Raw genomic sequence first — 24724 nt, forward strand, 5'->3', positions numbered from 1 at the left:
TTGACGTGCACGAGCCTTGAGCCTGCATCAAGCATTTCAGGCGGCATTCCTTGCTGTTGTGTGTTGTGACTGCAGACAGTGTGCGAAGCACACATGGTGGTCAGGTCCCAGGCTGCAGCAAAGTTGAACATGCGCTGCTGGAGGTTCCTTGGATTTGTGTTATATGTTTGCTTTTGATTTTATGTTGTTGTTTTTTCCAGACTGGGTTTCTGTGTGTATCCCTGGCTGTCCTGGAGCTTGCTCTGTAGATCAAGCTGACCTCAAACTAAGAGATCTTCCTCTTTCTGTTTCTCGAGTGCTGGGATTAAAGGTGTGTGCCATCACTGGTTGGCTTTTGAATTATTTTTTTGTTCATTGCAGGTTCAGGAATCATTTAATATTGCCACATAGCTGGATGGTAATGGCGCACGCCTTTAATCCCAGCACTCGGGAGGCAGAGGCAGGCGGATCTTTGTTAGGCCAGCCTGGTCTATAAGAACTAGTTCCAGGACGGGCCCCAAAGCAACAGAGAAACCTTGTCTCGAAAAAACAAAAACAAACAAACAAACAAACAAAAAATTGCCACATATTTGTGATCCCAACCTTCAGGTATATGACTCTATAAGGGGTGATGAGCCGCCACAGTTTATGAAGCTGGAACTTCCAAAACAGTCTTGTAAGTTGGTTTTTGTTGTTGATTTTGTTTGCTTGTATAGATACAGGGTTTCAATGTAGCAAGGGGTATGGCCTGGAACTCACTATGTATCCCATTCTGGCCTCTTCTTCCCTGAAATCCTTTGGTCTCAGACTCCTGAGTACTCGGATTTACAGACAAGAGCTACTACTTCTAGCTCTCAGGACTTCGCGATTTCTGAGTCTGTGAAGATGGAAGGTAAGAGTTAAGTTATTATAGCAAAGCAAAACTAAACAAAAATTTGCCTGGAACTGGTGGGGTATGCTTTTAATCCTAGCACAGAGATCCATCTGCCTTGATTTCTGGAGTTTTCGAATTAAAAGCATGTACCACGGTGCCTAACCTTAAGTAAGCCTTTTTAATCACTGAGACATTTCTTCAGACCTGGGTTATATCCTTTTTTTGTGACAGGTTTTTGCTGTGAAATTCTGGATGGATAGGAACTCACTGTGGACTCCAACTCTTTTTTTTTCTTTTTTTAAGATTTATTTATTATGTATACAGTGTTTTAGCATGTATGTCTACATGGCAGAAGAGGGCACTAGATCTCATTACAGATGGTTGTGAGCCACCATGTGGGTGCTGGGAATTGAACTCAGGACCTTTGGACTAGTAGTCAGTGCTCCTAACCTCTGAGCTGTCTGTCTGGTTCCTGAGCCATCTCTCCAACTCCACAGTCCAGTTCTTTTTTTTTTTTTTTTCTGGTTTTTTTCAAGACAGGGTTTCTCTGTGGCTTTGGAGCCTGTCCTGGAACTAGCTCTGTAGACCAGGCTGGTCTCGAACTCACAGAGATCCGCCTGCCTCTGCCTCCCGAGTGCTGGGATTAAAGGCATGTACCACCACGCCCGGCAAATATTTTCTTATATTATTTTAAAATATAAATTTAAAACATTTCAGATTTACAGTACATTTAATACTTTAAAAATTATTTTATTGGGCTGGAGAGATGGCTCAGTGGTTAAGAGCACTGGCTGCTCTTCCAGAGGTCCTGAGTTCAGTTCCCAGCAACCACATGGTGGCTCACAACCATCTGTACTGAAATCTGGCACTCTCCTCTGGCGTGTGGGCATACATCGAGGCAGAATGTTGTATACATAATAAATAAATAAATCTTTAAAAAAAATTATTTTATTTTATATACACTGGTGTTTTACCTGCATGTCTGTGTACCGTGTGCGTGAGTGCGGATGTGTCTGTCTGTCCGGTGAACACAGAGGCCAGAAGAGGCCATCAAATCTCCTGGGATTGTTGTTTCACATAGATATCGATGCTTTTCTTTGCACCAGGGTTCTCTGACGGAGCAGCAAGTGCGCTGGACTACTGACCCAACACTCCAGGCCCCTAAATTTTCTTATGCATGGCTGATTTCAGCGATAAAGGATTTGGATGCAATTTTGATGACAAAACGATTTTTCATTATATTTTTTAAAAAACTGGTGGAGTTTTATTTGTTTTTGCGAGACAGGGTCTCATTTAGATCTCGTGTGAGCTCAACTTTGCTATACAGCTGGTCCCGAACTCTCAATTTTTCAGTCTTCACTACCCAAGAGCAGCAATTGCCGGCTTGAGCCACCATTGCCTACTTTCAAGTTATGCACTTAAATTAGGTCATTTAGAATAATCGCACGAAAAGAAAAGCTGCCAGTATATAAACGGTTGATGATGTCTCGTTCTTTTGGGGTGCCAGTGGCCGCGACTAATTCCAAAATAAGCACATTATACTTGCCGGAGTTCGGGAAAGGGACTGTAAAAATTCTAATAAAATACACAGACCAGGAGGGACACCAAGAAGAGATTAAGTGGGCTATTGAAGCGCAGAAGCTCTGCTGTCCCAGAGGACTAGCACGTCCTCACCCGCGCATGTGCACACCCTCCCAGCCGCCGCCTCTCCCGCCATCTCGGGGGGCCTTCTTTCTGCCTGGCGTGGGACTGTCCGCTGCACCGCCTGATTCATTGGGAACATTTAGTGCGGACAGGAGGACCCTTGCGCTTTTTTTTCTAAGGTTGTCACGGTCAGAATGGTGGCACACGAACGGAAGGCTGCGGAGGGCTGAGTCGTGGCCGAGACGGAGGGCTCTGCCGCGTTGGGCTGTCAGGCACTGCGGAAGCCGCCCTGGAGAGGTTCCTCTTTGGCAGCTGGCTGCGAGCGGGAGGCCTGAGCGGAGAGCATCGGCAGCGCGGCGAGGTCGGCTTCGTAGGGCCACGGCGCTATGGAGGAGCTCGATTGCGAGCCCGCAGTAACTGTAAGGACGCCCGGGAGAGGCTTGTTTTATCGCAGTGTGAACAGGCTTGCCTTCCTAGCTGCGGGACTCAGTTGCCACCGTCCGGGATGTCAGATTCGCTGCGGGCTCGGTTTGGGCGCTGGTGGTCCCTTGGCTTCAGCCCAGCCGCGGAGGCCCTGCTTGCATCTCCTTCAACCCTTGTCTTTCTGACCTTTCTGCTTCTCTAGCTTCCCCCCCTCGGGCGTTAGAGTGAGCTCGCTGTGAGCCCCACGTTAGTTTCTACCTCTCCTGCTGTGCTGGCCCGAGGTTTAATCCATGCGTCATTCATTCTCGGGAGAGTCTAGACTACCAGTTTCTGTAGGGTTGGTTTCTATTCCGTTTGGACTTGGGAAATATTTTTGATTATGTGTACGTATCAGAATATGCACAGAGGCATCGGATAGCACCTGAGCTGGCGTTGCAGGTGGTGGTTAGCCGCCTAACGTAGGTGTCGGGAACCCAATTCTGGTCCTTTGCAAGAGCATTAGACACACTTAACTTCAGGGCCCTCTCCCCAGCATCTTTTTTTATCAGATGTCAATAATCTGTGATAAATTCATAGTCAGTTGCGATGCCCCTTTCCAAGGCCAGGACTTTGGAGGCTTAAGCGGGGACTCAACAGTTGAGGCTAGTGTGGTAATTACATTGCAAAACCGTTCTCCAAAAGCAACGGTGTAACTCCAGCTCTTGGGAAGTGGATGCTGGAGCATCAGAAGTTCAAGGCCGGCTTGTGGCCTTGATTACAAAAAAAAAAAAAAAAAAGAAAAGGGTTGGAGCAAGTGGGATTTGAATCTCTTGATTTTGTTTATCTTCTGAATAAATTTTTTTTTTTTTTTTTTTTAGTTTTTCGAGACAGGGTTTCTCTGTGGCTTTGGAGCCTGTCTTGGAACTAGCTCTGTAGACCAGGCTGGTCTCGAACTCACAGAGATCCGCCTGCCTCTGCCTCCCGAGTGCTGGGATTAAAGGCGTGCGCCACCATCGCCCGGCTTAAATTATTTTTTTTAAGGTTTTTTTTATTTTTATTTTTTCTTACTCTTTTCCCTGTGTGAATGTGTTGGATCCTACATATACATATATATATATATATATATATATATATATATATATATATATATATATATTGTTTTTCGAGACAGGGTTTCTCTGTAGCTTTGGAGCCTGTCCTGGAACTCCCTTTGTAGACCAGGCTGGCCTCGAACTCACAGAGATCCGCCTGCCTCTGCCTCCCGAGTGCTGGGATTAAAGGCGTGCGCCACCACCGCCCGGCTGGATCCTATATTTACAGACAGTTGTGAGCTGCCCTGTAGGTGCTGGGAATTGAACTGCTGTCTGGAAACCAGTTAGTGGTGCTGAGCCATCTCATCAGCCTGTGAATAAATTAATTTTTAGGGGAAACTTTTCCCTTTTGGTTCCTGTTTATGGGTTTCCTTCTGTAGGTTAGATAGCCTATAGCTGTGTGACTTCTACAGATAATGTGAAGGAAGGTTCAGAGGGATTGATCTAAACTGGAGAGAAACATTTACAATCATTGTTAGCTGAGGTGACACAGGCTGATGGGAGTTTCTTTTTGTGTTAAAAGAAACTCCCATTTGTGTTAAATGTTTTTGTTTGGTTTTCCCTTTTGAGTAACCTGTGCTTGCCTGGGATTTAATGACCCTTCTGCTTCAGGCTTCTAAGTGCAGTTGTGCTCTGCTATACTAGGCTTTTTTTCTTGAGAAGTGGCACACTGGGTTGAGGTACCCAGTTAAGCTACCTTGCTTCCGTAGGGACTGTTAGTGTCCCTACAGACCTGCTGTCTTCAGCCACACACACCTTGGCACAGGGACTAGCATTTCTGATTATGGATTTTTTTCCTTTTTTTTGAATAATTTATTCTTATTTCATATGCATTGGTTTGTTTGTTTTTTGAGACAGGGTTTCTCTGTGTAGCTTTGTAGACTCTCATGGGACTTGCTCTGTAGTCCAGGCTGGACTGGAACTCACAGAGATCCGTCTACCTCTGCCGCCCGAGTGCTGCGATTAAAGGCATGCATCACCACCGCCCAGCGTGCACTGGTGTTTTGCCTGCATGTATGTCTGAGGGTGTCAGGTCCCCTGGAACTGGAGTTACATTAGTGAGCTTCTATGTGGGTGCTGGGAATTGAATCTGGGTCAAATAGAATTGCAGTCAGTGCTCTTAAGTGATAAGCCATCTCTCCGCCTTTATTTTTATTATTATTATTATTATTATTTTTTTTTTTTTTGGTTTTTTGAGACAGGGTTTCTCTGTGGCTTTGGAGCCTGTCCTGGAACTAGCTCTGTAGACCAGGCTGGTCTCGAACTCACAGAGATCCGCCTGCCTCTGCCTCCCGAGTGCTGGGATTAAAGGCGTGCGCCACCATCGCCCGGCTTTTTTTTTATTATTATTATTTGGTGTTTCGAGACACAGTTTCTCTGTATAGATCTGTCTGTCCTGCTCTGTAGACCAGGCTGGCCTGGAACTCGGAGATTTCCTGCTTCATGAATGCTGGGATTAAAGGTGTACTCTCCCCTGCCCAGCCTGACTCTGCATTTCTATAATTACACATTGGCTGAGAAGAAAACCCTTCCTAGGAGTAACTGTTCCTGTGCCTCCTGTTTCCCTAGTGGATTCCAGGCGTGAATTCCAAGAAGAAGCAAATGTGTTTTGACTGGGGTCCTGGGGAGATGCTCCTGTGTGAAACGTCCTTCAACAAAAAAGGTAGTTCTTGTTCACTTCGTCTTGGAACATTTGTTGATGACTTGGGGCAAAAACTGAAGTTATTTGCAACATTTTTAGTTTTGAAACTTTTGGCTAGCCGGGCGGTGGTGGCGCACGCCTTTAATCCCAGCACTTGGGAGGCAGAGGCAGGCGGATCTCTGTGAGTTCGAGACCAGCCTGGTCTACAGAGCTAGTTCCAGGACAGGCTCCAAAGCCACAGAGAAACCCTGTCTCGAAAAACCAAAAAAAAAAAAGAAAGAAAAAAAAAAAAAAAGAAAAGAAACTTTTGGCTTTGTTATTTTGAGATAGGGTCCACCTATGTTGGTCTAGTGGGCTTGAGTTTGTACAGTCTTTCTGTGTATCCTGGGTTAGTTTTGAATTCTACATCTTTCTCCCTCAGCTTCCAGAGTGCTGGGATTTGAGGTGTGAACTGCTACACTTGACATTCAAAATTTTTAAATTTATTTTCTGTGTGTGGGTTTTTGGCTACATGCATATCAGTACACCAGTTGTGTGCTTGGTGCCTGCAGAGACCAGAAGACGGTGTTGGGTCCAGAAACTAGCGGTATAGTTATGTGAGTAGCCATGGGAGGTGTAGGGAGTTGGACCTAGGTCTCTAGAAGAGCAGCCTGTGTTCCTGTGTGTGTGTTTTTAGATTTATTTATTTTGTATACAGTGTTTTCTCTGCATGTGTGCCTGCAGACCAGAAGAGGGCATCAGATCTCATTACAGATGGCTGTGAGCCGCCATGTGGTTGTCAGGAATTGAACTCAGGACCTGTGGAAGAGCACCAAACCATCTTTTCAGCCTTATAACTAACGTTTAGATAAGAGTCCTGCTGTGTTGCTTAAGCTGAAGCCAAACTCGGGGTTCAGGCAATGCTTGCAGAACTGTAGGAGGATGGAGAATGCCAGGCCAGCCTGTGATACACTGATAGACCCTTTCTCAAAAATCAAGGCTACAATAGGATATCACTCAGTGGCTCAGTGATAAACGTCTCTAGCATGCGCAACACCCTTAATTAGATTACCAATATCACCAAAAATAAGAAACAAGTAATCGCAGCACTTGGGATGCTGAGGCAGGAGGATTCCAAGACTTTGATACCATTTTTCGCTACTGAGACCCCATCTCAACATTTTCCGTCCTTTGGGGAAAAAAATCTTTCTTTTAAGATAGGCTTAGCTGCCTGGAATTCAGTATGTGGACTAGTAATTTGTACTTTATAATTCTCCTGCCTTAATCTCCCAAGTGCAGAGTACACAGGCATGTGCCTCCAAGCTCAGCCAGTTTAATTAAAGAATGAAATACTAGAATGGTCTCTCTTTTGGGGAAATGATAAATGTTAATTTTTTCCTGTTCTGTTGCAGACAAATCAGAGACGGCGCCGAGCTGCCCCTTTATCTATATCGTACGGAAAGATGCAGATGTTTACTCTCAGATTTTGAGAAAACTCTTCAATGAATCCCATGGAATCTTCGTTGGCCTGCAAAGGATTGAAGAGGAATTGACCGGAAAATCCAGGAAAGCTCAGTAAGTATGGTGCTGGTAGATGCTGAAGTCCGTGATGAAGTAAAATGCATCCTTATCCTTGTGAGTGACAAAGGGCCACGGGACGCTGGTTCTCCTGTGTGTTTTCCAGGATGAGACTTCTTGATTGTGTAAATACTGTTGGAAGACTTACTGGGAGCCGGGCGGTGGTGGCGCATGCCTTTAATCCCAGCACTTGGGAGGCAGAGGCAGGCGGATCTCTGTGAGTTCGAGACCAGCCTGGTCTACAAGAGCTAGTTCCAGGACAGGCTCCAAAACCACAGAGAAACCCTGTCTTGAAAAACCAAAAAAAAAAAAAAAAAAAAAAAAAAGACTTACTGGGTTTATTTGGATTCCTGCTTCATTTGTATGTGTCCCTTGTATGTGCCCATCGCCCCCAAATAAATAAATAAATAAAAGGAAGGCTAAATAAGCCCTTGAATTAGATCTCATTTTTGCGGGCTTTGAAAATGAAGCAAGTGGCTCTTTAAGAGCTGGCAGGACCTGGAGAGATGGCTCAGCGATTAAGAGCACTACTTGCTCTTCCAAAGGTCCTGAGTTCAATTCCTGGCAACCGCATGGTAGCTCACAACCATCTGTAATGAGATCTGGTGCCCTCTTCTGGCCTGCAGGCATACATCCAGATAGAATACTGAAAATACTATATACATAATAAATAAATCTTAAAAAAACCAAAAAACAACAACAACAACAAAATGAGCTGGCAGCCAGCCTGGTCTGCATAGTGAGTTCGAGGCCAGCAAGAGCTGCATAGCAAGACCTGCTTCTTGCCTCCTGAGTGCTGGGATCAAAGACAGGGGCTACCATCACCTGGGCTTTTTCCATTTTGTTTTAATGTCTTGTTTTAATGTCTTCTTGTATGTCATTTCATTTCTTTGCAGGTTGGTTCGAGTGAGTAAAAATTACCGCTCTGTCATCCGGGCCTGTATGGAAGAAATGCACCAGGTTGCAGGTAAGGACCTTGTGTGTGTTTGAAGAAAGTATCGGGTGCTGTTTTCTCTAGAGGCCTTTAAGGAGGCTACTGTGCAGTTCAAAGTGGGGCCTTGGTTTGGTGTGACATATAAGCTAATGGGTGGGTGTCAAAAGAAACAAGAGGAAACAAAGCCATGCTGAGCTTAGTGGGGCTAGTAGATTGACTAGAATCAATTCAGCTTGAGTGCTCACTTAAGATGTTTTGTATTCTGCTAGTTGCTGCTAAAGATCCAGCCAGTGGCCGGCAGTTCAGCAGCCAGGTAAGGGTAGCTGTTTTCATTAGCAACATTGTGTCTTTCTGTGTCCTCAGTGTCTACAGTGTCTAGGGTGGCTTTGGAGTCACTGTTGCAAGTTTCTTCTTTCCAGGTAGACCAGCAGATCTTTGGGGGGTAGCAAGTGTGGCTTTCACAGTGCTGGTGTTCTCTTCAAGGTCTAGCTCATTGGAACCCAGGATCTGTTTTTCTTTTCTTTGGGAAAATGAGTCCTGAGCACTTGGTGTTGGTGCATTGTCATTGGAGGCGGAGAGCTGAGCTTTTGGGACTACTGTTTAGTCTCATGAACTCGGCATTTCTGCTGAGCAGCAAGCAGTTACAATTCAGTAGGGATAGAAGGTGACATACAGGACTCTCTTTCCTTAGTGGGATCCCAGGGTTTTTATAACTGATGAATAGGGATAATGCCCTGTCTCAGACTGGCACGGTCTATTTTCCTGTGAAGCAAGGTTCAAGGAGTGATGATGTCTGTCTGAGCTGAAGCATGGTGACGGTGGGGGTGGGGCACGACTTCATCTTCCTAAGGACAGGGTCCAGGTCCCCTGAAGCATGTGTGTCTGTGCATTGTGTGTGTGCCATCCCTGCAGTTGTCAGGTCCTCTAGAACTGGAGTTTCAGATGGTTGTTAGCTACCTACCATATGGGTGCTGGTAATCAAACCAAGTTCTTTTGCAAGAGCAGCCAGTGCTCTTCATGACTGAGATCTTCAGCCCCTGGACTCAACCTTTAATGGCTTGTTTCCTAAACTTCAGTCCACAGCACATGAACCTTTTTCCTTTTCCTTTTTTTTAAATAGGATCTTATATAGTTCAAGCTGCCCTGGAAGTCCTTATCCCCTACCCTCACATTCCAAGTGCTGGGGTTATAGGCTGGGCTGGCATGGAACCCTTGACACTCCTGCCTCTGTCTCCATAGTGCAAGTTCATAGGTGTTCACCACTGCCCTCACTCCAACTTTACAATTTTGTTCTGGGTCTCTCTCTCTCTCTCTCTCTCTCTCTCTCTCTCTCTCTCTCTCTCTCTCTATCTCCCTTCCTCCCTCCCTATCTATCTCCCTGTCTGTCTGTCTGTCTGTCTGTCTGTCTGTCTGTCTATCTATCTATCTATCTATCTATCTATCTATCTATCTATCTATCTATCTATCTATCTCCCTTCCTATCTCCCTTCCTATCTCCCTATCTATCTCCCTATCTATCTCCCTATCTATCTATCTATCTATCTATCTCCCTACCTATCTATTATCTATCTGTCTGTCTGTCTGTCTGTCTGTCTATCTATCTATCTCCCTACCTATCTATTATCTATCTATCTATCTATCTATCTATCTATCTATCTATCTACCTACCTACCTACCTACCTACCTACCTACCTACCTACCTAATCTCCCTCCCTCCCTCCCTCCCTCCCTCCCTCCCTCCCTCCCTCCCTCCCTCCCTCCCTCCCTATCTATCTATCTATCTATCTATCTATCTATCTATCTATCTATCTATCTATCTATCTATCTATCTCCCTACCTATCTATTTATTTATCTACCTACCTACTTACCTACCTACCTATTTATCTAATTTATTGAAAAAGTTTCTCAGGAGCTGGAGAGATGGCTCAGTGGTTAAGAGCATTGCCTGTTCTTCCAAAGGTCCTGAGTTCAATTCCCAGCAACCACATGGTAGCTCACAACCATCTGTAATGAGGTCTGGTGCTCTCTTCTGGCCTGCAGACATACAGACAGAATATTGTGTACATAATATAAATAAATAGTTTTAAAAAAAAAGAAAGAAAAAGTTTCTCAAAATTATCTCTTCCTGAGCCGGGCAGTGGTGGCACACGCCTTTTATTCCAGCACTAGGGAGGCAGAGGCAGGCGGATCTTTGTGAGTTCGAGGCCAGCCTGGTCTACAAGAGCTAGTTCCAGGACAGGCCCCGTAGCTACTAAGAAACCCTGTCTCGAAAAAAAAAAAAAAAAATCTCTTCCTTTTACTCAAATAATACTCCTTCTTTAACCACGATTTGTTTTGTTTTTTTTTTTTGGTTTTTCGAGACAGGGTTTCTCTGTGGTTTTTTGGAGCCTGTCCTGGAACTAGCTCTTGTAGACCAGGCTGGTCTCGAACTCACAGAGATCCACCTGCCTCTGCCTCCCGAGTGCTGGGATTAAAGGCGTGCGCCACCACCGCCCGGCTAACCACGATTTGTTAAGAGCATAAGTATGTTATGCTAGTTTACTTTTCTAATTCATATCAAAATAAATTCATGTGTTAGAATTATGCAGGTTTTCCTTTCTTTTTTTGTTTTGTTTTTTTTTTTGTTTTGTTTTGTTTTTCAAGACAGGATTTATCTGTGTAGTCTTGACTGTCTTAGAACTAACTCAGTAGACCAGGCTGGTCAAAACTCACAGAGATCTTCCTGCTTCTGCCTCCTAAGTGCTGAGATTAAAGTGTGTCCCACCATCACCCAGGTTTTTCTCTCCCTATCTAAATTCCAATCCTGGTCTATCTGGTGGGAAATCTTCCATAGGAGTATCAGTGACTGTTGGATTTGTGACTCAGGCTCTATTATATTTCTTTGCTTTGCATTCAGATTTCAATAATATTTTCTGTTAAAGTTGTCTCCATTTCTTCTGTAGGTCTCCATTTTGTCAGCCATGGAGCTCATTTGGAACCTGTGTGAGATCCTTTTTATTGAAGTAGCCCCAGGTAAGCCCAGTTTGTTTGTTATGCTCAGACTAACTCTGTCATAGCATCACTGCGCCCCTGTCACCCTCTGTCCTTTCTCTGCTGTGCTGTGCGCTGCTGCTCAGAGGCTGGAGCTGCGCTGCTCTTCAGTGTCACCATCAGATGAGGACAGAGCAGCCACAGAAACGGCCATTTAGAGAGCCTCTAGGAACTTACAGCGTTAGGTAAATGGCGCATCAAAAGTACTGTGTGAGCCGGGCGATGGTGGCGCACGCCTTTAATCCCAGCACTCGGGAGGCAGAGGCAGGCGGATCTCTGTGAGTTCGAGACCAGCCTGGTCTACAGAGCTAGTTCCAGGACAGGCTCCAAAGCCACAGAGAAACTCTGTCTCGAAAAACTAAAAAAAAAAAAAAAAAAAAGTACTGTGTGGGCTAATTAAGCAATTAAGGGCACTGCCACTCTTTTATAGGACCTTGGTTCTGTTCTCAGCATGGTGACCCACAAGCCTCTGTACCTCTAGTTCCAGGGGATCCAGAGCTCATGCAAGCCTCCGCTAGCATCAGGCATGAATGGTGCACAGACACATGCAGGCAAAATGTATACACACTTTAAGAAAAAAAAAGAAAAAATACTGAGAAACAGTCAACTAGCATAAAAGAGAATGCTCAATATATGTACTGTCTGCAATTCAAGTGGAAGGGATCTTAGAAGGGACTAGATGATGTACGGCCCAGAAGGGCTAAGAAGGCTGTGGCTGGTCATCAGGACTGGCGACACACTCCCTCAATAATTGGGGTTATTCTTTTGATCTTGAGTTAATTTGTGACCCACCCAGTGTCTGTCCTCTCTGTTCAGCTGCTGTGGTTTGCTGGTTTGTTTGTTAGCTTGCTGTTTCCCGTGACTATGCATAACCTTCCCCTCTGCGCAGCTCAGCATTTCACCCACACTCCTGTAAGCTGACTTAATTGAGAGGTGGAGGCCATTAAGTTACATAGCAAGGTCTTGCCTGAAAAGGAGTGTGGTGATGTGGGCAGTTAATCCCATCAGAGGCCAGCTTGTTCTGTGCAGAGAGCAGTCAGTGATCCATAGTAAGCTTCTACCTTAAAAAAAAAAACGAGGGATTGGAGAGATGGCTCAGTGGTTAAGAGCACTGGTTGCCTTTCCAGAAGACCCTGGTTCAATTCCCAGCACCCATATGGTAGCTCCCAACTGTCTGTAACTCCAAGATCTGATACCCACTCACAGACATACAGGGAGAACACTAATACACATAAAAATAAAATAAATACAAAAAAAAATTTAAAAAGAAATTAAGAGGTGGTAGTATCCCCTTAAATCTCAATAGCAGGAGGGTCTCTGAATTTCAGGCCAGGCAGATGTACTTTGGTGAGACTCTGCTTCCAAAAAGAAGGGGAAAAAAAAAAGAAAAGAAAATGGGGCTGGAGAGATGGCCCATAATTTAAGAGCACTGGCTGCTCCTGCAAAGGACCCAGATTTGTTTCCCAGAACTAATATGACCCACAACCCCATGTAACTCCAGTTCCAGAAGTGGTCTGTTGCGTCTTCTGGCTTTCGGGTACTGCATACATGCAGGCAAAACACTCAGAAAAAAAGGTAGGTAAATATAAATTTTAAAAAAAGGTAAGCCAGCGGCTGGAGAGATGGCTCAGCGGTTAAGAGCATTGCCTGCTCTTCCAAAGGTCCTGAGTTCAATTCCCGGCAACCACATGGTGGCTCACAACCATCTGTAATGGGGTCTGATGCCCTCTTCTGGCCTGTAGGCATACACACAGAACATTGTATACATAATAAATAAATATTTAAAAAAAAAAAAAAGGGCTGGGCGGTGGTGGCGCACACCTTTAATCCCAGCACTTGGGAGGCAGAGGTAGGCGGATCTCTGTGAGTTCGAGACCAGCCTGGTCTACAAGAGCTAGTTCCAGGACAGGCTCCAAAGCCACAGAGAAACCCTGTCTCGAAAAACCAAAAAAAAAAAAAAAAAAAAAAAAAAAAGTAAGCCAGCGGGCGGTGGTGGTGCACGCCTTTAATTCCAGCACTCGGGAGGCAGAGGCAGGAGGATCTCTGTGAGTTCGAGGCCAGCCTGGTCTACAAGAGATAGTTCCAGGACAGGAACCAAAAGCTACGGAGAAACCCTTTCTTGAAAAATTTTTTTTTTGTTAAAATATTTATTTATTATGTATACAATGTTTTGTCTGTGTGTATGCCTGAAGGCCAGAAGAGGGCACCAGACCTCACTACAGATGGTTGTGAGCCACCATGTGGTTGCTGGGAATTGAACTCAGGACCTTTGGAAGAGCAGGCAATGCTCTTAAGCACTGAGCCATCTCTCCAGCCCCCTGTCTCGGAAATTTAAAAATAAAAAGGGTAAGCTAGACAGTGGTGGTGCACTTGTTTAAATCCCAGCACTGGGAAGTCAGAGGCAGGGGGATCTCTGAGTTCAAGACCAGCCTGGTCTACAGAGCTAGTGCCAGGACAGCCAAAGCTACACAGAAAAACCCTATCTTGAAAAAACAAACAAACAACAAAAGGACAAACCAAAAAATAATCACCAACAAAATCCTCAAAACAGAACAATAACTCCCCAATACCAAAAATTCAAAGTGATAACACAAACTTAGTTATTTAGATACCTCCCCTCTCTAGTAGATTTTGAAAAGTCCATTTATTATCACCATTGATATATACCATCTCATTAATGCCAGTAATCAAGCAGCCATTTCAAAGACGCTGCACACAGCCTTCCATATTTGTAAAGAATCCAGCTGTGGCAGGGTGTGGTAGCACATCCTTACAAAGCGCTTGACATTCCTAAACACTCCCAGCACTTGGGAGGCACAGGTTAGAGTTCAAGGCAAGCTTGGGCTTTAGAACACAGTCTTGTTTCCACAACAGCAAAAACCTGATGTTGGAGAGATGTAAAGTCTGAGGCAGGTTCTGTCCCTTCCAGGATCCAGTGAAAGATGGTCCTGCCTTGCAGAGAGGGAGGACTGATTTGTAAGCTTCTTGGCTTTTCCTCCCCAGCTGTAGGAGATAAACCCCGCTGCAGCCAGGGTTTCTGCTTTAATGTCAGTGTTTGTACTTTGGGCTAAGTGGAACTTGCTGCACATGAAGCTGGGGTCTGTGTGTGATATGAGTCTGTCTTTTCAGCTGGCCCTCTCCTCCTTCATCTTCTTGACTGGGTCCGACTGCACGTGTGTGAGGTGGACAGTTTGTCGGCAGACGTTCTGGGCAGTGAGAACCCAAGCAAGCATGACGGCTTCTGGAACTTGGTGAGTATGATGTGGGCTGGCCTTCTCCCTTCTGCGCATTCTGTGTCCTGGTGCCGGCAGGGGCAATACAATGACAGATGCTCCTGGCCTTGTCTCAGCGCTTTGAGTTTATGATCAGAGAGGCAGTTTAACATCTTCCTTCTCTGCTCCAGAGCTAATGTAGCATGGGGAGTAACGCTTGGTAAACTTGCTGTTGGAAGGGAAGTTTGGTTTGTCTGTAGACTAAGCTGGGGATGGAGGCAGATGAGCACAGAGGCCATTTTGAGGTAGTAGACTGCTCCAGGGCCGTGGTTCTCATCCTGTGGGGTGTCAGATACTTCTATTACATTCACAGCAGCAGAATCACAGCCATGAAGTGAGTAGCAGTGGAGTAATTGTATGGTGGGGTCACCACAGCATGAGGAACTGTATTAAGGGTTGCAGCATTTGGAAGGTTGAGGACCACTGATCAGGGGCTTGTGTGGTGTCCTAGAATGCCTGCCAGCATCTGCCAGAGCACAGTCTCCAGCGCCACAGAAAGAAAAAGAATATCTTTGGTTATTTTGTTGGTTGGTGTTTTGTTTGTTTTTGATTCTTTGAGACAGGGTTTCTTTGCTCTGGTTGCTCTGGCTGTCCTGGAACCTACTCTGTTGTAGACTAGGCCGGCCTAGGGCTTAGATATCTTGACTCACAGAGATGCACCTGTCTCCACCTCCTGAGTGCTGGTCTTAAAGGTGTGTGCCACCACTGTCACCTGGCGACCTGGCTGGTTTGGGTTTTGAGACAAGGTCTCACTATGTAGCTCTAGTGGCCTGGAGGTTTTTTTGTTTGTTTTGTTTTCTGTCTCAAGGGATTAAGTCATAGAGTAATAGAGCTGATAACCTGATCCAAGTCCTCTGACCTCATGATACACAGCTATGTAGATGCACACACACACACAGGAATTAAAACATTTAAAATTAGTTGCCAGCTGTCCTATAGCTGACAGTTTGCTGAAGGGTAATATCTTAGTCAGGGTTACTATTCTTATGATGAAACACAATGACCAAAAGCAACTTGGGGCCAGGCAGTCATGGCTCATGCTTTTAATCCCAGCACTCAGGAGGCAGAGGCAGGAAGCTGTCTTGAGTTCGAGGCCAGCCTGGTCTACAAAGCAAGTTCCAGGACAGCCAGAGCTAAACAGCTGAACAGTGAAACCCTGTCTTGAAAAACAAACAAACAAAAAGCAACTTGGGGGAGGTAAAGGGCTTGATTTCCATCTCCCAGAGCCATGGTGCATTGACAGGGGCCAAGGCAAGAACTTAAACTGAGGAGGAACTTGGAGGCCATGGAGGGGTCCTGCTTACTGGCTTGCTCAGGCTGCTTTCTTAGAACCCAGGACCACCAGTCCAGGATGACACCATCTACCATGGACTGGGCACTTCTCCATCAATCACTAATCTATACCTACTCACAGCCTCATCCTATGGAGGCATTTCCTTAGTTGAGTTTCCTGCCTCTCTGGTGACTACAGATAGCCTGTGTCAACCTAGTATAAAACCGAAGGGAGGAGTTGCTGACTTGGGCTAAGGGCGGCCTGAAGGAGTCAGCCCTCCCCTGGGCTCACGTCCCATGTTTCTTTGCAGGTGACTGTCTTGGTGCTTCAGGGCCGGCTGGATGAGGCCCGGCAAATGCTGTCCAAAGAAGCTGACGCCAACCCCCCTTCTGCAGGCATGTGCCGCATCCTTGGGGACCTGATGAGGACAATGCCCATTCTCAGTGTACGTGGGAGCTGTCCTTCCTGCCCGGTGTTTGAGATCGGAGTCAGGGAACCTGTAGGTCTGGGTGCTTAGTGTCTCACAGCCATTCTCTCCCCCAGCCTGGCAACACTCAGACGCTGACGGAGCTGGAGCTGAAGTGGCAGCACTGGCGTGAGGAGTGTGAGCGGCACCTGCAAGACAGCACATTCGCAGCCAGCTCCCGCCTGGAGTCTCTCTGCAAGGTGTGGGGCGGGGGGGGGGCACTTCCCTTGGGACCCTGGCATCCCAGGTGGCAAGGAGCTGACTTCTCTTTGGAGAAGGCTGTCAAGTCACTTGACTGCAAAGAGGGAGCTTTTAGTGTCTTAACTGGTCCAGCTGCGATCAGCAGAGAGCTCAGAGAACGTGTCTCCTCAGATCATGCTGGGGGACGAGGCCACCTTGTTGGAGCACAAGGAGCTTCTGAGCAACTGGTACCATTTCCTAGTGACCAGGCTGCTGTATTCCAACCCCACAGTGAAACCCATTGACCTGCACTTCTATGCCCAGGTGAGTGAGTGACAGTTGACTCCCTCATTCTTGGGAGAGCAAAGTTCTTTGTTCAGTCCTCTGAGAGTTCCTCTCTGGCCTGCCCACATGCCAGTCCTGCCCCAGCCCCACCCCCAGCCACTGCTTCTGTTTTGGAGGTTGAGTGGGCTGTCTGTCACCTTCCACAGTCCAGCCTGAACATGTTTCTGGGAGGCGAGAGCAGTCCGGAGCCACTGGACAACATCTTGATGGCAGCCTTTGAATTTGATATTCACCAAGTGATCAAGGAGTGCAGGTAAGGCCGCCTCACTTTAACTGGTCTTTTGGTTTTTTTTCGTTTTTTCTTTTTTTTTTTTTTTTTTTTTTGAGACATGGTTGCTATCCTGGAACTAAGTCTCTAAGTCTCTGTAGACCGTGCTCCCTAACTCCCAGATTTCCCATTGGCTCCTTTTCCTTCCTTGCTGGAATTAAAGGCATCTGCACCACACCCTGTGGTGATAACTATTTTAAGGGGTACAATTCAGCATTATTAAATCTACAGCGGCCATCGCCTCCATTCACCTCGATAATGTCTTGTTTCTCATACTTTTTTTTCTGAGACAGGGTTTCTCTGTGTAACAGCTCTGGCTGTCCTAGAACTCGCTCTGTAGACCAGGCTGGCCTCGAACTCACAGAGGTCCGCCTGCCTTTGCCTCCCGAGTGCTGGGATTAAAGGTGTGCGCCACTGCCTGGCCTCCTCTTACTTTTTCACTCTTTTCTAGTTTTAGTTCTTCTGTTTCTTTTTGTTGTTGTTTTAGGGTTGTTTTTTTTTTTTTTTTCTGTTGTTCAGTTTTTTTGAGACAGGATTTCTCTGTGTAGCCCTGGCTGTCCTGGAACTCACTCTGTAGACCAGGCTGGAAGTCTGGGGTGAAGGCACTGCTAGGTGCATTTTCTTCTGAGGGTTGTGGTCTGTTGTAGTGATGGCGCCTGTTGTTTAGTGAGACAGAGTCTCTCACCATAGCTTAGGCTGTTTTGGAGTTCACTGTGTAGCCAGGCAGGCCAACAGTGCTGCCTCAACCTTCCAGCTGCTGGGGAACAGGTTTGAGCCACCCTGCTTAGCGCCGGATGCTTCTTCTGAGTGTTGTGTCCTCCAGGGGGAGGATTGCCCCAGGTGATGAAGATGGAGGCAGGGGTCATAGCCCATTAAGTTCCTTTGTAAGCTGATTGACTACATTTCATTTGTGAACAAGAGTCCTTATCACCCACTGAAACCCTATCTCTGTCCTCATGGCCACTTAAGACTGCTCAGGTCTCAACCAGCAGTGGTGGCGCAGACCTGTAATCCCAGCACTTGGGAGACAGAGGCAGGAGATCTCTGAGTTTGAGGCCAACCTAGTCTACACAGCAAGTTCCAGTACAGACTCCAAAAGCTACCTGGAGAAATCCTGTCTTTAAATCCCCACCCCCCCCATGCAAAAAAATCCAACATGGAATCCCAGCACTCGGGAGGCAGAGGCAGGCGGATCTCTGTGAGTTCGAGACCAGCCTGGTCTACAGAGCTAGTTCCAGGACAGGCTCCAAAGCCACAGAGAAACCCTGTCTCGAAAAACCAAAAAAAAAAAAAAAAAAAAAAAAAATCCAACATGGTAGCAGGAGGGAAATCCTTCCCATTGTCCAGATGTACTGTAGCAAATCCAGGTCCGTGTTCTAAGCAAGGCTGCCTGCTGCCACTCCGGACTTCCTCCTTCCCAGCAGCCTGCCAATCAATCCTCTGCACAACACAATTAGCCAGGTGCTTAACTACTACATACAGAGAAGTTTTTCCGTTTGTTTGTTTTTTGAGACTATGTAGCCTGTCCTAGAACTCACAGAGTGTCTGCTTCCCAGTGCTAGGATCAAAGGCATGAGTCACCTCACCTACAAGAGATTTGTTTTCTGAGGCATGGTTCCACGTAACTCAGGGATTAAACTGGTTGTGTAGCCAAGGTTGGACTTGAGCTCCTAATCCTTTTGTCTCCATTTCCCGAGTAGAGGATCACAATATCAGGCAGGAAGGGTTACCTTTGATTACCTTGGACACTCCCTACTTCAGTTAAAGCTCCTTGCAATGAGGGATACGCTCAGGGTGAGTGCTATAAATCCCAGCCATGACAGTTCAGTACCCAGCTCATTGAAATCAAACTGCTGGGAAGCACTCTCCTCGAAAGTGGGTGCATGTTCAGTAGGCACCTAATAATACATTCACTGTTCCTAGATTTTTCTTACATTTATGTGTTTTTACGTGTGCAAGTGCATGCAAGTACACACCAAAAGCCACAGCATACATGTGGGGGGGAGAGGACAATTTTCTGAAGTCAATTTTCTCTTTCCGTAATGTGGTTCCAAGAATTAAACTTTTCGCCGGGCGGTGGTGGCGCACGCCTTTAATCCCAGCACTCGGGAGGCAGAGGCAGGCGGATCTCTGTGAGTTCGAGACCAGCCTGGTCTACAAGAGCTAGTTCCAGGACAGACTCCAAAACCACAGAGAAACCCTGTCTCAAAAAACCAAAAAAAAAAAAAAAAAGAATTAAACTTTTCAGCCTTGGCGGCAAAGGCCTTTTACCTGCTAAACCATCTCTCAGCCCCTTTCTAGATTCTTTTCTTCCATTTCTTTTTTTGAGATAGGGTCTCATGCAGCCCAGGCTATCCTTAAACTTGTGATGTAGTAAAGGCTGGCCTTTGAACTCCGGATCCTCTGTTAAAAACTTGAGCTACAAGCCTGGCTATTTCCTAAGTATTTCATTTCTTGCAATGCTTTTTTGATTGTCCTGAAATGGAAACCAGTATAAACAAGGTAGCTCTGAAGCTCAGTGAAATCCCCAACTCATCAAAAGAAGCCATTATCTGTTTGCATGTGGACAGGCAGGAGACCTAAACAGTCTTTTTGTTTATTGATTAGTTTTTGTTGGGTTTTTTTTTTTTTTTTTTTTTTTTTGAATTTTTTTTTTTTTTTTTTTTTTTTTTTTTTTTTTTTTTGAATTTTTGAGACGGGGTTTCTCCGCAGCTTTTTGGTTCCTGTCCTGGAACTAGCTCTTATAGACCAGGCTGGCCTCGAACTCACAGAGATCCTGCCTCTGCCTCCTGAGTGCTGGGATTAAAGGCGTGCGCCACCACCGCCCGGCTTGATTGGTTTTTTGAGATGGGCGTTTCTCTGTGTGTCCTGGAACTCACACTGTAGACCAGGCTGACTTCGAACTCAGATCTGTTTTCTTATGCTTCCCGAGCATTGGGATCAAAGGTGTCAACACCGCCAGGAGTTTTTTTTTATGTTCGTGAGGACAGATTTTGAGTGTTGGTTCTCTTCATTATGTGGGTTTTGGGGATTAAAATCAGGTTATGCTTGGCATTAGGTTCCTTTCCCTCAACCATCTCTGCCCAATCTTTGTCTCTTTAGAGTATAGCTTATGTGGCCTTCCTACTCATCTCAGTCATGTGATTTGGTCTCTTCCCTGACCTCCTTTTTCCCTTGATGTCTGGATTTGCAGCATTGCCTTGAGCAACTGGTGGTTTGTAGCTCACCTCACCGACCTTTTGGATCACTGCAGACTCCTCCAGTCACACAACCTCTAGTAAGTTGGCCAAATGCACCAATCCTCTTTCTTATGTCATCAGGCCTCTGAGGGAGGGCCAGTAGAATGCACTGGAGCAGGTTAGGTTGCAGGAGCCCTGCAGAGGGTAGGCTTGCAGTCCTGTCTTGTTTTTTCCAGTTTCGGTTCTAACATGAGAGAATTCCTTCTGCTGGAATATGCCTCAGGACTGTTTGCTCATCACAGGTAGGAAAGCCCACAAATGGTAAAGACCTTGTGGATGCCAGTGGCGCTTCACCGGTTTTGAGGGGTTGGGAGGATGAGCTTCAGGTGGTAGTGCCCACAGCCACAGGACAGCCAGTCTAGCCTCTCAACATCCGCCTTCCTTGTCCTCAGCTTGTGGCAGCTGGGGGTGGATTACTTTGACTACTGCCCGGAGCTGGGCCGAGTTTCCTTGGAGCTGCACATTGAGCGGATTCCTCTCAACACGGAACAGAAAGCCTTGAAGGTGCTGAGGATTTGTGAGCAGCGGCAGATGACCGAACAAGGTGATTCCAGGCTTTTCTCAGACTGTCCTGGTTTGTCAGGGCATGCCAAGGCTGAGCACAGCTCCCAAACACTGTGACACCTCACCTTGCCACTACAGCAGAGAGACAGTGTGTGTACATGCTCAGACACAGGGCCAACATCAGGGAGGTGGTGGATTTTTCTAGGTCTTTCTCTTCTGGAATTGCTCTGTAAGAACTAGAAAAATCAGCCCTTTTGCTTTTAGAAAAGATCTACCTGTTGTCACATTCCATGCGATCTGTGGTCAGAGCTGAGCATCATATGTCGGTGTAGTGGGTGGTAGCTACCAGCAAAACCTGGAGCAGTAGGGAAGCTGGGCAGGACCACAGTGACAGGCACGGGTGTCCATAGCTTTGTCCTCGTCCTCCCACTACTGCTGAGCAAGAAGCACTTGCACACTTAAACCATGACCTGAAGGAAGGAAGGAAGGAAGGTTGATTCTGTGGTCTTTGGATGGATAATGGAGGGACTGTTACGTCCAGGAAAACCAAAACCTTTTTTGCCTCTCAAGCACAAAGACTCAGGAAGCCAGTCTAGTGGATAGGTCACCTGTGACACTGAGCAGAGTGAAGACAGAATAAACTATGGTCCAGGCGGTGGTGGTGCACACCTTTAGTGTGGGCACTCAGGAGGCAGAGGCAGGTGGATCTCTGAGTTCAAGGCCAGCTTGGTCTACAGACTAAACTATGAAGTTTCTGGTTCTTCTCACTTAGCTGTACATTGAGCCCATAGTACTTTAGACTGTATGTAATGAGGCTGTAGCAAGGCCATGTCTGTCCCCACACGTCTCTTCACGGGAGGGATTGTAAGACTTTGCATTTTGTCTTCTCTCCTCCAAAGTTCGAAGTATCTGTAAAATCTTGGCCATGAAGGCTGTCCGTAATAATCGCCTGGGCTCTGCCCTCTCTTGGAGCATCCGTGCCAAAGATGCTGCTTTTGCCACACTCGTATCTGACAGGTGGGTGCAGCTTTCTGGTTGGCTGGGAGGTTGGAGTTTGAGGAGGGCCTAGTACTGCTGCTCTAGCCTCTGGGTTGGGTCCTGCAGATTCCTCAGGGATTATTGTGAAAGAGGCTGCTTTTCTGATTTGGATCTCATTGACAACCTGGGCCCAGCCATGATGCTCAGTGATCGACTGACTTTTCTTGGTGAGTCTCTGCATTCTTTTCCATGAATATGAGGGTACCATCTTTCTAGATTTCTCCAATCGACATAGAAAACCTATGTGCTAGCCTTTGCAGAATTTTGGTAACATTTTATTTCCAAGTCATTACAAACTTGGGGAAATGTAGAAATGGCACAAGGAATGACACCTATGACACCTTTTTTTTTTTTTTTTTTTTTTTTGAGACAGGGTTTCTCTGTGGTTTTTGGAGCCTGTCCTGGAACTAGCTCTTGTAGACCAGGCTGGTCTCGAACTCAGAGATTCGCCTGCCTCTGCCTCCCAAGTGCTGGGATTAAAGGCGTGCGCCACCAACGCCTGGTGGAATGACACCTTTTATATGCATTTCTCATACACATCTTTGTTTCTAAGACAGGGTCTCACTGTGTAGTCTTGTCTGCCTGGAAATCCCTATGTGGACCAGGCTACCCTCAAACATGGAAATGTGGGGGCTGGAGAGATGGCTCAGTGGCTATGAGTACTGATTGCTCTCCCAGAGGACCCAGGTTCAATTCCCAGCAACCACATGATAGCTCACCACTCCAGTTCCAGAGGATCTGACACCCTCACACATACAGACAAAACACCAATGCACATAAAAAGAAATAAGTCCTTATGAGTCGGTGGTGGCACACGCTTTTAGTCCTAGCACTCGAGAGGCAGAGGCAGGCTCTGAGTTTGAGTCCAGCCTGGTCTACAGAACGAGTTCCAAGACAACCAGGGCTACACAGAGAAACCCTGTCTTGAAAAAACATCACATAGAAATTTGTCTCACCTCCTTTAGGCTGGGATTATGGGCCTAGAGAATGGAATGTCTTTCATGTCCAATATACCATCACACTTCCAGAGATTTTTCTCATCACTTATATGAGCTGGCGGTTCACTGCAGTTAGAGAATAACTTTATATCACCAGAACTCAGAGTATTTTAATCTTTTTTCCCTTTTAAATTTGTTTTTGACATGCATTGATATTTTGCCTGCGTGTGTATCTGTGTGAGGGTGTCAGATCCTCTGAAACTGGAGTTACAGACAGTTGTAAGCTGCCATGTAAGTGATGGGAATTGAATCCAGGTCCTCTGGGACAGCAGCCAGTGCTCTTAATACTACTGAGCCATCTCTCTAGCCCTTTAATCTTTTTTAAAACTTCTGTTTTGTGTATGGGTGTTTTGCTTGCATGTGTTTTGCTTGCACCCTGTATATGTGTGGAGCTTGCAGAAGCCAGAAGAGGGTGTGGGGTCCCATAGGACTAGAGTTACATGGTTGTGCTGCCTTGAGGGTACTGGGCACTGAATCCAAGTTTTCTGTAAGGAGTTAGTACAATTAACCATGGGACCATCTTTCCAGCCCTTATCTGATCTCCTGTAGTCAGAGTGCCGATATTTCCGCAGATTTGGTGTTCCTTTGAATCCTGTAATTTTCTATGAACTTGAGACTGTTGTACAAACATCCCAGTGTATGGAGTTCTAGTTTAAGGATCAGGTAAGTGGAGAGGCATGTTCAGGTGAACTCCCGCCTTTTCTAACAGGAAAGTACCGGGAGTTCCACAGACTGTATGGGGAGAAGCGCTTTGGTGACGCTGCTTCTCTTCTGCTGTCCCTCATGACCTCTCAGATTGCACCCCGTTCTTTCTGGATGACTCTGCTCACAGATGCCCTACCTCTTTTGGAACAGAAACAGGTAAGGCTTCATCACACCTAAGCAGAGTTTATTCTGTCCTTTGGTGGTCTTCCTTTGTTTGGTTCTTTAGCCATACAGATGTTCGTTTTTGCCTCCTCCCATGCATCTGAGTGTATTACAAGGCTCATGAAAGAAAAGCCAAAGTGATGCTATCTGCCAGTGGTGCTGAGCCTGCTAGAGGGGTGATGTGAGACTAGGAGCTGTAGCAGCAGCCAGGTCCTTAGAAGGAAGGTCTTCCCTGAACTTGGACCCATGCCTAGCCCAACAAGGCTCCAGGGGAGCAGCTAAGTGAAGCATCCTTTTTTCCCTAGGTGATTTTTTCAGCAGAGCAGACATATGAGCTGATGCGCTGCCTGGAAGACTTGGCCTCAGGGAGGCCAGGGTGCGGTGAGCCCGACGCCCAGCGACTCCAGGTCATTTTCACTTTGGGGAGGTGGTTCCATATGGAAGTGGGAAAAGGTTTCTGTCCCGGGATTTCCTTCCATTTTCCCGGGGTGCTGAAGAACCATATGCCTTTTAGTTAACCTGTCCTGTGACATACCATTTCTAGGACCACGTGGGATGGATCTAGTCTTGCTGTCCCTTTCGTCTGCACTGCAGAGCTATCTAGTGCTGTGCTGGTCTTGGGCTGAGCCCAGGAAGCACCAGGAATGCTGCCTCTTGTGCCTCACATTGCCTTTCTGCTCTTTAGGATGACGACATAGAGACCACCAAGGTGGAAATGCTGAGACTGGCTCTTGCCCGGAATCTTGCTCAAGCAATTATAAGAGAAGGCTCACTGGAAGGTTCCTGAGATAAGCTGAGGACAGTTGCAATATAGTAACTTTGTATGGCAGTGTAAATAGATTTTAAAGGAATAAATTTTTTGCAAATATAAGGCCAGTTATTAGTCTGACCAAGGAGTTTTTTTTTTTTTTTCCCGAGACAGGGTTTCTCTGTGGTTTTGGAGCCTGTCCTGGAACTAGCTCTTGTAGACCAGGCTGGCCTCGAACTCACAGAGATCCGCCTGCCTCTGTCTCCCGAGTGCTGGGATTAAAGGCGTGCGCCACCACCGCCCGGCACGTGACCAAGGAGTTTTTAATCATTGTCTTGAACCTAAAGTGACTGAGAATGGTCTGAGCGCACC

The 24724-nt window shown here is 46.3% G+C and overlaps 1 protein-coding gene across 1 annotated transcript; it reads left to right on the forward strand.

Annotated features, from left to right (window-relative positions):
- The first annotated feature begins 2786 nt into the window (after positions 1-2786).
- On the forward strand, positions 2787-24486 carry Nup85 (nucleoporin 85). The gene is made up of 19 exons (XM_057774559.1): positions 2787-2916; positions 5560-5653; positions 7024-7186; positions 8086-8156; positions 8393-8436; positions 11067-11136; positions 14284-14405; positions 16010-16144; positions 16243-16365; positions 16538-16669; positions 16837-16943; positions 20152-20235; positions 20374-20439; positions 20590-20741; positions 21601-21718; positions 21806-21906; positions 23447-23598; positions 23910-24011; positions 24290-24486. The coding sequence occupies exons 1-19, from the start codon at positions 2884-2886 to the stop codon at positions 24389-24391; spliced, it is 1971 nt and encodes a 656-aa protein (XP_057630542.1). The 5' UTR covers positions 2787-2883; the 3' UTR covers positions 24392-24486.
- Positions 24487-24724: the final 238 nt, after the last annotated feature.

The sequence above is a fragment of the Chionomys nivalis genome, chromosome 7 (assembly GCF_950005125.1).
Source record: "Chionomys nivalis chromosome 7, mChiNiv1.1, whole genome shotgun sequence".
Lineage (NCBI taxonomy): Eukaryota > Metazoa > Chordata > Mammalia > Rodentia > Cricetidae > Chionomys > Chionomys nivalis.